This window comes from Emydura macquarii, unplaced genomic scaffold (genome assembly GCF_026122565.2).
Source record: "Emydura macquarii macquarii isolate MOO-44397 ecotype Brisbane River unplaced genomic scaffold, CSIRO-AGI_Emac_v2 contig_499, whole genome shotgun sequence".
NCBI lineage: Eukaryota > Metazoa > Chordata > Testudines > Chelidae > Emydura > Emydura macquarii.
The window spans coordinates 2,878,533-2,891,390 of record NW_027130636.1 but is presented as its reverse complement, the minus strand read 5'-3'; the positions used below and the strand labels follow the sequence as shown (position 1 = coordinate 2,891,390).

At 46.3% G+C, this 12,858-nt stretch overlaps 1 protein-coding gene across 1 annotated transcript; it reads left to right on the top strand.

Annotated features, from left to right (window-relative positions):
- Window positions 1–1,557: 1,557 nt before the first annotated feature.
- Window positions 1,558–11,117, top strand: CFAP410 (cilia and flagella associated protein 410). The gene is made up of 7 exons (XM_067538732.1): window positions 1,558–1,784; window positions 4,235–4,253; window positions 5,506–5,552; window positions 6,852–7,081; window positions 7,967–8,138; window positions 8,646–8,739; window positions 9,878–11,117. The coding sequence occupies exons 1-7, from the start codon at window positions 1,621–1,623 to the stop codon at window positions 10,004–10,006; spliced, it is 855 nt and encodes a 284-aa protein (XP_067394833.1). The 5' UTR covers window positions 1,558–1,620; the 3' UTR covers window positions 10,007–11,117.
- Window positions 11,118–12,858: the final 1,741 nt, after the last annotated feature.

The following is a 12,858-nucleotide window of genomic DNA, read 5'->3' as shown; positions in this document are numbered from 1 at the left end:
TCTTGGCGATAAGGGTACACTGTTGACTCATATCCAGCTTCTTGTCCACTGTAACCCACAGGTTCTTTTCTACAGAATTGCTGCTTAGCCAGTCAGTCCCCAGTCTGTAGCAGTGCATGGGATTCTTCCGTCCTAAGTGCAGGACTCTGCACTTGTCCTTCTCCGTGTTTTAGGTAGTAAATTATTAAGATGGGGAAATCAAGGGTTTGTAGGTAGAAAGAAGAGAGTTAGCATAGGCATTATTCATGGCAGCTAGTGAGTGGAATGTTGTGCAGCTTTCTACTGGGAACAGTATTTTAAACAATTTTGATCAGTGCTTTATAGATGAACTGAAATATGTCCAAATTATTAAATATGCAGGGGACACTAAAATAAGAATTGCAGTTAAGACATGGGGGATATAGTTATTTATAGTTTACACATTATATACTAGCAGGTATAAACAAAGTGAAATCCATTTATTCATGGCTGAGAATTGGTGACGTCATTACATAATTTTCTGAAGCCTTCACGAATCCGACAACTTCAAGCACTCAGCAGCTGACCGTCCAATGATTTGCTGCACACAATCCATCCATCTCCTCACTGGTTGTCCCCTACTATGATGACCCTCCACCCTTCTTAAGGTTATTACCAACTGGATGCCTGATGTGGCCAAAGTACGTAGGTTTGCCTCTGTTGATTTCTGACATCAGGGTCTGTTTCTCTCTAATTACATTTCCAACATAGGTGTTCATCTTTTTTTTCCATTCAGGAGATATGCCAGAATCTTTGCTACCACATTTCGAAAGCTTCCATATTATTTTTTGTCAGCAGCACTAACTTCCTGTGATTCACATCCATAAATAGCTATGGAAAAAATTAGGCTTTGCATCAGTGACAGCTTCATCCATTACAAGATGTCACAGTTTTCCCACACTTTCTTAAGGAAGGTCACAGCTGAGTGAGCCCGTCCTAGCCTTCTTCCGATTTCCTTCGAATAGCCTAATTGGCTGGATAGATAGGATCCCAGACAATTAAATGTGCCTACTGCTGCTACAGCTCGTCCATTGGGACACCACTTGCATCCTGTTACAGGAAGCAGGACAGACGTTAGCTAAGTGTCTAGGTGTGATGTGAGGCCTGGGGTAGGAACCACACCTGCAGTAAGCACCGTTTAAACCTGCCCACAGCAGTTGGCAGTTGTGAAAGGTGAGTGCAACGCTTTGCAAAAATCCCATCCAGAACTGAGAATCCAGGCCTCAGGGGAGCACCCCCTACATCGGGGGCCCCCATACACAGGCCACCCCGCACCAGGCAGCCCCTCCCCGCTCTACTGGAGCTCCCCTAAAACAGGCAGCCCCTCCCTACTGTACCGGGGACCACCTACGCAGCCCCTCCCCCAACCAGACAGCCCCTCTCCGCTGCACCAGGCCCCCCCAACAAGGCAGCCCCTCCCACCCCAGGAGCCAGCCGTAGCCCCGCCCCTAGAGATTACCGCCATTAGCCCCGCCCCTGAAGACACTGATTCTGGCCCTCCTCCGCCTGGCCCTCCGCGGCCGCCGTCAAGGGGCGGGGCTCCAGCAGGCCGCGCGCGTAGCGTCAGCCAGCCCAGGAGCCGGAAGCGGGCGAGGCGTTGGGATGGCGGCCGCGCCTGGCCCCGCCCCTGGAGACGCGTCCGCCGCGTTGCCCCCGCCCCTGGAGACGCGGCGCGGCCGGGCCGGGGCCATGAAGCTGACGCGCAAAGCGGTGCTGGCTCGCGCCAAGGCCGCCGAGCTGGACAGCGTCCGCAAACTCAACTGCTGGTGAGGGGAGGGGCCGGCCGGCAGCGCCCCCGCCCCCTCCCGCCGGGGAGTAATAGGCTGAGGAGGGGTAACGTGGGGTGGGAGGTAATGGAGTGACGGGGTGGGTGTAATGCGGGGAGGTAAGGCAGGAAGGAAGGAGGGTAATTTGGGGTGGGGGAACAGGCTGAGGAGGGGCACCCAGCATGGGGGAAGGGCCATTCGTTGCCCCTAACTGTGTGTGGACTGGAGCTCTCTGGCTGGTTATTCTAGGGCACGGGTGGAGAGGCCCAGCCCCTATCCCGGCCAGCCATGCTCTTCTCTGCCATGGGGGGGGCTGATTGAGTGTCCTGACCAAATTGGGTCTCTGCATCTTCCTTCATTCTGAACCCACCGTTGCTAATGCTGGCAAACCTGTCCCCTGTCAAACCCTGCCCCGGCCCAACCCGACCCTCTTCCCACAGCTATCTTGCACCCGGGAGGATAGATTTAGCTAGTAATGTTTGTAAAACATGTTTCAGATAAACAACTGTAATACAATCGGTATTATTAGTGATCACACTTGTTTGGCTGTCTCCCTGTAGTTACTGATCCCAAATTGGCAATTATTTCCTCACTACATCCACTGATTGCAGACCCAGGAGGATATACATGTTTCCTTCACACACTGCCATTCTTATTTATCTGCAGTAGAATAGTGCAATAAATGCATCGTACTCCTGTCACCATAAATTATATATATATATATATATATATATATATTCAGTGTTAAGCTTGAGTAAGTAAGTGAAATAATTATGCTCTAGCGATTATTTTGAGGAAGTTCTCTGGCCTGTGTTGTATCCTAGGTCAGACTAGAGGATCACAATGGTCACTTCTGGCCTTGGAATTAGGAAGTTATTAATTTTAAAAAAAAACAAAACATGGTAATGTTGGCCATTTTTCCATGCCATCTAAAGACACCCAAACAAGTCAGTTTAAGGAAACTGTTGCTTACCAGTGCAGGACAACCAAAGGCCCAGATCAAATATGTGAAATGAAAGGATTTACTGTCAGATAAACAAATTGCTGCTCTGTAGCTAAAAATCCTAGGTTCACTGACAGTCTGGCAGGTTAAAACAGACTGAGGCACGTCTTGCTTATTTTTTAATTCAGCAAATGACAGAAAAATGGATCTTTAGCAAAATGTGAGCTGTGCAGTGAAAATTCTCCTCTAGCTCTACTAAACCAATTGTATCCTATCCTGACCTGTGGGGAGAGTGCATCTGTAGATGTGCTCGCCTGAAAATGCAGTATGGGGTAGAGCTGCAGTTCAGATTACAAAAGAAATGAAGCAAGAGGGCAGGTCTTATTTGGGGCAATCATAGTCTTTCAGACACTCAAATCTGAGATCCAGATTTTCCTTGGACAAATTGTCTTTGAGGTGTGTTTTTAAATGTATTAAATTTCTAGCATAACAGCATGAGTAATCAAGAAATGCTACATTTGGCTGTCAATGTGGCTGAGTCAATGTGGCTAAGAGACTTGAAGCTTAGCTTTAAATTTTCCTGACTTTGTATATTTAATACAATGTAAAGATTAAGAGTTAAACATGGTGTTTTGCATTTAGAATTCTAGGAGTTTTCTATATCTTATCCCACATGTGAAATGAAACCCACTCAGTTTAATGCGTACTGCCCAGCTATTATTGTATGTTGGGGAGGAAAGGAAAAGTGCCTCCCACCTGGGTCTCTGATTAAACACAAGCCCCACTGAACTCTTTGGCCAGCTGCAGAGGACAGGACCAAATCATGATGAATCCTAGGATGAGTTCTAACACAGCTTGGTCCTATCCACATCAGCTGATCAAACTATATTATAAAAGGATCTACAGGAAACAGTTTAAACATGGCCATATGGTCAGAGCAGGCAGGATTCATACTTGCTGACATGGCAGATGGCTCTGAATTGTCTTAGCAGTCTGGCCTGGAAGGAGTGTATTTCCTCCTGAGCCACATGGTATGCTCATAAGGAGATGAAGTAGCTACTGAGTGTGTGGAATCATGGGTTTTATGCAACAGAGAAGCTGAGACTAAAGGGGAGAGTGGAAGCAATAAAACTGTCATGCTCCATTTGAGCTTTTGCAGAATCTTTAGTTAGTGCCTTATGAAAGAAAGCACCATTTGGACTTAAATCCTGTGTGATTGAAGGACAGTTGGGGTGTCAACAGTTTCCTAGGGGTGAGAATTGGGAGGTGGGACAGGAAATGCTCCAATACCTGGCAATCTCTATTGTTAAAAAAATATGAAAAGAACCCTCTGAGAATCCAGTTTTATAAGATAACATAGATTTTAAAAACACACACTTGCACTCAGCCATGGCTTTTTCCATACATTGCATCTTTTCACTTGGTATAAAGCCTCTTTTAAAAATATTTCTAAATTAATTCTCTGCTTTGTTGTCACTTTTCAAAGTGGTTTATTTTTCTCTTTCAGGGGCAGCTGCCTCACAGATGTAAGTACTATTCTTGCAGTTCTTAAAATAAGCCTTTTCCAGGACCCCTTCCCCAAACAAATCTCTTCTAAAATTCCCCTAAAGCTAATTAAAGTGAAGGCACATTCCTTGAGATCTAGGCCCCTGTATTGGCGGTCACCACCAATGGTAGTGTACTGGGCAATTGATATTGGGCATAGCAAATTGCTGCCAACTGCTGCCGTGAGCTCTGCCGCCTCACTTGGGAATGGAGGGAGCCAAGCGGCCCTTTGGGATGCTGTGAGTAAGATGGTGGGACTGGGAACCAAAAAAGCTTCTTGTTCGGTGAGGTTTTTCTTAAATGTGAGGTTATGAAATTTTACTGTATTGTAGCCTGTTCAGCTGTAATCATCTGTCTACCATTCTTGTCCAATACAAACTTATCTGCCTGATATGCAGAACTAACACACTTGCCCCACCCTGATTTGACTCTCCCTGGAAGTGAAGCATCACTAATCTAGAATGTCTGAAAGAATGTCATTTTGAGGGCTTCGGAACGCAGTTTAAATGTCTGGAGGTGATTTCCAAAGCTCGCTAGTCTTACACCTCTCAATGGCTGTGAGAGCTTGGGGGCTAACTTAGCATGCTTCCTAGCATGGGTAGACACACGCTAGCTCTGCTTGAACTAGCTCACTAAAAATAGCTGTGTGGCCACAGTGACTCAGGCTAGCTGCCTAAGTACAAACCCATCCAACACTCTGGTATGCCCTTTGGTGGCTAGCCCAGGCCACCACAGCCGTCTATCCACACTGGCGAGCACTCTCCCACCTACTGTGTAGACATACCCTCAAAGTACAGATCTTCTTTATTGGGAAGGTCATGTGAGAGGAGAGCTGAGCCCTTCATGTGTGTATTTGTGGGCGGATCTTACAGCACCAAAAGTATACCAGTACAGTGAGCACTTGTCCCATGTTCTGAGTAGTTGGAGGAGAGGAACAGTGCAGGGTCTTATTTTCTTTGCACAATATGAGTGTCTGATTATCTGTGTTTCTGGGCATGTTGGGAGAAGATGGAATAGTTATTGGCTACACTGTGCCTGGTGACAAAAAAAGGAGTGGTTGGATCCAGGAAACCCTTTCCATGTGTAAGCTCAGGTTAAACTGACACTGACTTAAACCCATTAAAGTATCAAGTCACCTTGCACATTACTGGTGCTATATGAGTAAGCTCCTGATTATAGACAGACGTCTTTAGAAGTAGAGTACAGTTGTTTATTGTGTCTTTCTCTGTCTAGATTTCAATATGCCGTGAACTACCAAACATTGAAGTGATCACGTTCAGGTGGGTTTCAAATTACCAGCCTCATAGCAGCAGCTGGTAGAACAGGGGAAATCCTGTCTCCAGTAAATGACTACAGTCTAGCACTATGCCCTTGGTATTTTACTCCTTTCTGACCTTGTGACCATGCCTCTGCCTTGTGTGGCTCTTCTGCCTGATCTCCAGTATTGAGTCAGGAGGGGTCTCTCTGAGCTTCTAATGCCATCTTGGCATGTAGATCTTGCAAACTATACTGGGAAATCTGTAAAGCCTTTAAAATCTTAACCTTAAAGCCATTTGGTTTATGGAGCATGCAAGAACTGCTCTTTGGGTGTGTCTAAGGAGCTTCTACAGAAAGGGGATAAAACATACGATAAATGGTTGTGATGAGCAAGAGCTGTTTACAGAATTAAGCAAAGAGCCAAGAATATGCTAATCTATGTAACCCTATGCCCCCTCTCTGTTTAAAAACGAAAAATCTCTGCTCTGTAATTCAAAGCATGTCATTAATATTAGCTACTTATTGCTCTTTTCCCCCCTCCCACCAACATACCTGCCTTCTCCTTCAAAACAGGTCTCTAGCGCCTGCCAAATTAGCCCATGCCTTGCGTCTCAGCCATACCTTGGAGTGTCTGCATAGCTCCATAGCCACACCAATCAGGGTCCTAAAGCATTCTGTGCACTGAAGACACCCGCTGCCCTGGCTCAGGGAAGAATCTATAAAGAGAAATAAGAGCTGGATGAACATAGTTCCTCCTTGGAAACTGCTTTTCTCTTTCCCACTGACCTGTCTCTCTTGGCAGCGGGAGCCTCCAGAGCCCATGGGAGCGAGCTTCCATATCCAGGAGAGCTGTGTCTCAGCAAAAATGTCTTTTCAAGCCTGAGAGCCAAACGACAATGCGAAGATTAGAAAATAAAAACACACTGGACGGGAGGCGTTCCACAGGCAGGGAGATGGATTGGAGCATTTGGAAGGGCAAAGCAAGCTGGCTATGTTACGTGAACCTGTTTCTGCTAGCTGACTGCTGGATAGTATTTTTAGGGCCCAAAAAATAGCACAGTTGGCCTCGATCAGGTCAAACTATTTTTTGTGACCTACTGCTATCAACTTATTTGTTTGGCAGCTGGGTACCCAGAATGTACTGCACTACCTTGGAGGAGCTTGCAGGCTCCCACTGTAGGAATGCTGCAGAAACTGGGACTGAAGAGCTGCTGTGTTGCAGGAGTCCTGTTTGCCTGAAAGCTGTATTGAGGGTGGAGCTGGTGATTTTGGAGGCTGGAAATCAGAGGCTCACTTCTGATGTCCATGTAATCTCTGTCCAGTGTGAATGGTATATCCAGCCTGGAGCCAATGAGTCAGTGCCAGAACCTGAGTGAGCTCTATCTGAGAAAGAACAGCATCCCAAGCCTGAATGAGCTCTTCCATCTGAAAAACCTGCCCCGGTTGAGGGTCCTGTGGTTGTCTGAGAACCCCTGTTGTGGTCCTGACCCCCACCGCTACAGAATGACTGTGCTGCGCAACCTCCCCAACCTACAGAAGCTTGACAACCAAGGTGGGTATCTCAGAATAATCGCAGAGGCAGAAGGTTTAAACAAACAAACAAACCAAAAAAAACCCAGGGTTCTGAACTGCCCCAATCCCTAGGGAGCGTCTTGGTGAGTTTGCTGGAAATTCAAGGTATACTCCCTAGAACAGCTGAGTACTTTACGTAATAAAACATTCTGTCTTGGCTTTCGTGTGGGATCAGACAACACAGCAGGAATCCACTCAGTAGTGCACTGTACATAATGATGCAGATAACTCTGCCTTTATTGTCAGCTGGCATTTTCAAACTCTCCTCTCCTTTCCCCTTTTGGCACAGCAGTAGTTAACACTGCCACACGGAATTTGCGACCAAACTAGAACGTCTTCATAGTCATTGACTCAGATATTGTGCCACTAGTTAGAGTTTGCTACCGTACTCCTTTGCTCTTGCAAAACGCAGATGCTGTAATTGGATCTGCTCCAACCATCAGAGAAAAGTAGGACATGTCATTCTGTTTGGTAGCGGGATTCTCTGCTGTCAAAACAAGGGCTTATGCATCCAACAGCCTCTATCTGTGGATCCTGCTGCTGGCAAAAATGGGGAGGGCTCCAAGGGGCCTCTGACACGTCTCCATCTTTATTTGGAGGCAGTAGGGCTGCCAGAGGCTTCCCCCTTAGGTTTTGCTGCAGAATAAAGGGGGAAAATGAAGACAGGCTGATAGTTATGGGTAGCCGCCCTTTATATCCCTACTCTCGTACAAGCTGACTGTACATGCTCTCTCGTGTTGTTTATGGTACACTACTTGTTGCAGTAATACATTTCAAATTAGAGTGAGGGTGTATTTTCCCTCTTGATAGAATTTTCCAGAGGATCAGACGAGGCTTCTAATATGTGCTTGTTTGTTTTTTGAAGCCGTAACGGAAGAAGAATTGTCACAGGCCCTGGTAGATGGGGAGGAGATCACTGCACCCCCAACTAAACAAAATCTGGAGAACAGCTGCCTGAAGTCCAACGAATCAAATACCCCTGAATGCACAACAGAGACAGAGAGTGAACATCTGAATTTCACCCTGGAGGAGACAAAGTGAGGGCTCGGTTATTAACTGTTGGGATTCCTTTACTAGACTTGTGTGTATCACATGGGGGGATCCTACTAAAAATACTCATGACAACCAACTTCAAAATACCATGGGCCACAGCCGCAGCTGGTCAAATCCATGTAGCACCACTTAAGACAACGGAGCTGTGCTAATTTTGCACCAGTTGAGGACCTGGCCTTGTGCATACAGAATAGGTCCTTCCATAGGAAGCTTTCTATTTTTCAGTAGAACATCTGTGTGTGCATGAGAGGTGCAGGATCTTCAAATTGAATAGTAAGTTATGGTCCCTCTCACCTGTCCTTTTTAAATGTGCCGCCTGTTATCCAAACGTGTGATCTAGGGATCTTGGGTCAGTCTGTGGTCCCGCTTAGCATTTCTCCTGTATTTCCAGCATTGGGAATCGGATTCTGTCATTCCAGTCAGTGCTGAGGGCAGGCTCCTTCTGGCAATGCCTTCTCCTATATTTTGTGTATTGTCTTTTTTGCCCACAGCAAGATTCGAGAGCAACTTGGCATGAAGCCTGTTCCCAGAGATAAATTTTCCTCCTTTTCCCCAAGGGAGACGGATGGCAGCAGGAAGAAAAGGGTGAGCATATTTAAAGGCTAACTTGCTGCTTTCTAATGTGTTGGACAAGTCTAAAGAATAAATCTCTGGATCCAACTTTGTATTGCCAGATTTGGGCACAAGCTGCATTTGTCCCTGCATAGAACTCTGTGGTGGGGAAGTGTGTGCTGATCAGGTGCCTTTGGGATAAGCGGCTTGCAGGCTGTTGGTTCGTGGCAGAGGTGCTGTTGAGCTAAATGGCTAGCTAGTCCCTGAGATCCATCCTTAGGCATCAGGGAGCATACACTGGAGACTAGCCTGTGAATAGATTCTGTAATCCCTTTAATAAGAAAAATGGCCAGGTTAGAGCCCGTTGGATAATTATAGAGGAGATTAACCTATGAATTTAATAGCCATCTGCTTTTATACCTTTCGTGTAGAAAATATGGCCCTGATTCTCCTCACCAGTTATAGTCTGTGGGTGACAACAATACTCCATGGAATTAAGTTTCACAGAGCATGTATCAGGCCTGGATGGGCTCACAGCTCTCACCTTAGTGAAGAAGGGCAGGTCAAAATGAGTTCTAGACCAGTCTTGGTCTATTTTGTTTTTGTAGCAATCCCCCTTGTTCTTTTGTTGAGTCAGATTTCAGGTTATTATTGGAGCATACTGTTTTTATGAAGTGCTGTGAGTGCTGCTGCAGGCTGTGGACACGTGTGCTCTGGGAAATACAAATATTCCTGCCTGTGCCAGTGTTGGGGGGCAGAAGGAGAACAGGGCTGAACTACCAGCCCTTTCCCATTCCCCCAGCTGCTGCTGGTGGGAAGTAGAGGCCAGCAGGTGGCTTTCAGGGTGGAGCCGATGTAGAGAACTGCAATCCTCATGAAGTCCAGTTACAGCGTATGTAGTTGTCCTCTTCTCCCCCTGGAGCCAGCTGGGGTCCTTGTCCACAGAGCTGCAGGTGTCTGTTCCCCAGACCTTGGATTTTGTATCCAAAAAGAGTAATCTTCACAGTAGAAGGGCACTGTCTTCCTACAACAGGCAGAGTAGCAAACAATTGAGAAGGGATCAAAATACAATCTACTAACCTTTGAAAATCAGCCCCTAAATGACCCATCAGCTTGCTTGGTAAGAGTCTGTATATCTGTAGTATAAACAATGTCTGTCCCATCTTGACAGAACAACATCCTCAATGCTATCCTGCTGCTCATGAACGAGCTGGACACAGAGGGCCTGGAAATCATTCAACAAACAGTGGGAAAGAGACTCCAAGCCTTACAGAAGAAGGAGCTTCAGGAAGAGCGATAGTGCCCATTGCAGAATTCTCCAAAGCAGCCACTTTTTGGGCCCATAGAACTGGAACCAGATTAGCAGCACCAGTTCTGCCCACACGCACGTCAGGCTCCAGTAAAATCCTCTCTGTAGCCTGCTGCACTTTACCTGGGGGTGGGGTGTGGTACTGACAGTAGGAAGAAACCACCTCTTGTAACACATGACATCCCCCTTGACTGTGCATGCCATGCCTGTGCTGGGAGCTTCTGGGCCCATCTTGCAACGTGCTTTCATCCTGCATAACAGGTTCTGTTATGCTCATAACTAATGGGGCCAAATCCATGCAGTTCAACTCCATGCTCCCCTAGGACTCACAGGGGAGTCAGAAGAAGTTGAGCTGGGGTAAAGCAAATGGTGAAGGGAGGAGAAAGATAGCTGTACCTGCTGCCTTCTGCTGATAACTGCCCAGCAGCTGCAAATGCCATTGCTTTTTGGCTGGTTCCAAGAGTGGCTTGATCAGAATAACGCTTGGGCCAAGCTCTGTGGTTCCTTTCCTCTGCTTCTCTTGTAATATCGCAACAAGGGCCTAGGCCATGCCTTCAAGAGTGGGAGGAGACGGAAAGCAACTTCTATCAAAGATGAGATTTCACAAAATCAAACTTGTGAACAGACGTGTCCTAAACATAATCACTCACTCAAATTTTTGGTACAATTTTTGAAGCTCAGCGTCAAACTGTTAGTTTATTTTCAACTCCTACTCTTTCCTAGTCCTAGTTAGTGCTCTGCCTGCAGAGCTACAGCCTCCTGTCCAGTCAAAAGAGGTAACTCCAAAGATTATCTTCTTGCAACTGAGCCTAAATTCAAGATTGTGGATGGTAACTGACTTTCCTGTATGCTGAAAGTTGTCCTCTGCTTTCCATCACCACTTACTTCTTCCATCTTCAGAGCAGATAAGAAAAAATCACAACTAATGCAGAGAAAAATAACCCAGGTGTTCTGACCATGGTAGTAGTGGAGACAAAACCAAGCTGGGGATGTTCACTCTGATATCTGCTTAGAACAGTGGGATTTTTCTTTACAGAAGAGGCTGAACTTCTTAAAAAGTGTACAGAGCTGTTAAATGCTTAATAAAATGCTGTCCCTGTAAGATGGAGTCTGTCGAATCATGTCTGGTACTAGTAAGGATACTTAGACTAGGGGTGATCATCACACATACTAACCTCACTCTTCACCTGCGAAAGGGAGGAGGATCCAGGCAGCCTGAACTGTGCCCTACTTAAATCAGCCATGTAAATAGGTAACCTTGTTGCTGCAAATATCACCAGCAGCTATTATTTCTTTATATTGCTGAACTACTTTCTCACTGTTGGAGCAGAGACTCTTGTAGTAAAGCAAAGTGCTACAATTCAGTCTTTAATTGTCTGGATGGAAAAAAGCTGAGGCTCTTTGTCTTTCTAAAGCAGTCCTCCAGGCTGCAGTTATGTTCTTCCACATAGTGCAAGGGATGCCACCCAATGGAGTGATGGGCTGACAATAAAAATCACATACAAGGCCATGGAAGAGCAAGTGTGACTTCAGCCACAATGCCACATGGGTACCCTCTCTTCGGGGTGCAAAGCACATGGCACTGAATGCTGATCGGATTACAGAGTAGCACAACACCTGCAATGCAAGCTGCGCTAATGCACTCAGGGTAATGTTGCCTTTCACGTGCTCTGCTCTTCGGTGCCTCTCTCCACAGCAGCATAAGAGCGGGTTGGGTCAGGGTCTGCATATTGCATTGTTCCATTTGCCAGACCTCAGCACAGGAGATGTAGCATGGGTGTCCTTCCCTGTCATCGCTAGGTTGGGGGAGAGGATTCTGGCCCCTAGCATTGGAGTGGGGGGTCCCTTGCACATAGCCCATTTACTTGAACTTTATACAGGAGAACAGAGTAGGGCCTTGCTAATTCAGGTCCAGATCCTCAAAAGTATTTAGGGCCTAATTCCCATTCATTTCAGTGGGAGTTAAGCCCCTAAGTATCTTCAAGGATGTAGGACTTTGTCAACACCCCTGCAGTCAGTTCTCCCAGGTTCCGTTCCAAAGGCTCCAATCCCTCCCACTTCCATTTTTTCCACGCCTTCTTCCTGCCGTACTGAACAGCATTTCTCAATCGCCTTCACAACTGTCCCCTAAAACATGCAACTGAAATCAGTTCTGTTATTTGGCCCCAGTTACTGTCCTGGCACTAGGAGAGTCTGAAATGAAGGGTCAGGACTCAGGAGCCATAAAAGAATGCTATCATTGTCTTGGTAATTCTCTAAGTATCCAAAAACATTAAATTCTCTCTAATTACTGCTGTTCATAAATATATAATTGTCCGTTCTATTGAACCTAGGGTTAATGTTTTAAAAGTTTCCAGCTAAAGGTTTCAACCAAGCCAGCGTCACCCACCCCTTTCCAGCTCTCTGCACTGATTACCGCTCAGCTGCTTTGGCAGAGGATACTGCTGAAGTGGGGCATGTGTCTGTGGGCTACATACTGCAAGCTCAGAGGGTCATTACTATGGGGAATGCTGTGCTGTAGTGAAATTGCCCAGCACTCTGCAGAATTTGACAAAGCACTCGCTATCACATGCACTGTATTAAAAAGGCAATGGCATTTTTCATCTGGTTTAGGAACATTTTTCACAAAGAGGAGTCTTTTCCAGTATGTGCTGTGGTGCTGAATGGTCTATGGGAGTATTAATGCTCTGGCCTCTCTCTTCAGGCCAGTCTGTTCTACCTGGCTTATTAATCAGGTGACATGAGCTAGCAGAATTAAAGGTCTAATTTTGCTTACCTCCACCTGTTTTCCTCCTCACTGAACTCTGGCAGCAAATAGTCAAGCCTGAGAGGTAACGTACAGG

Bases quoted from the DNA above. Each gene is read 5' to 3' on its own strand.
- CFAP410 (XM_067538732.1), top strand. From the start codon at position 1,621: ATGGCGGCCGCGCCTGGCCCCGCCCCTGGAGACGCGTCCGCCGCGTTG. The intron at 5,553-6,851 runs GTGGGTTTCAAA...ATCTCTGTCCAG, and splicing joins ATTGAAGTGATCACGTTCAG to TGTGAATGGTATATCCAGCC. The intron at 8,740-9,877 runs GTGAGCATATTT...CCATCTTGACAG, and splicing joins ATGGCAGCAGGAAGAAAAGG to AACAACATCCTCAATGCTAT.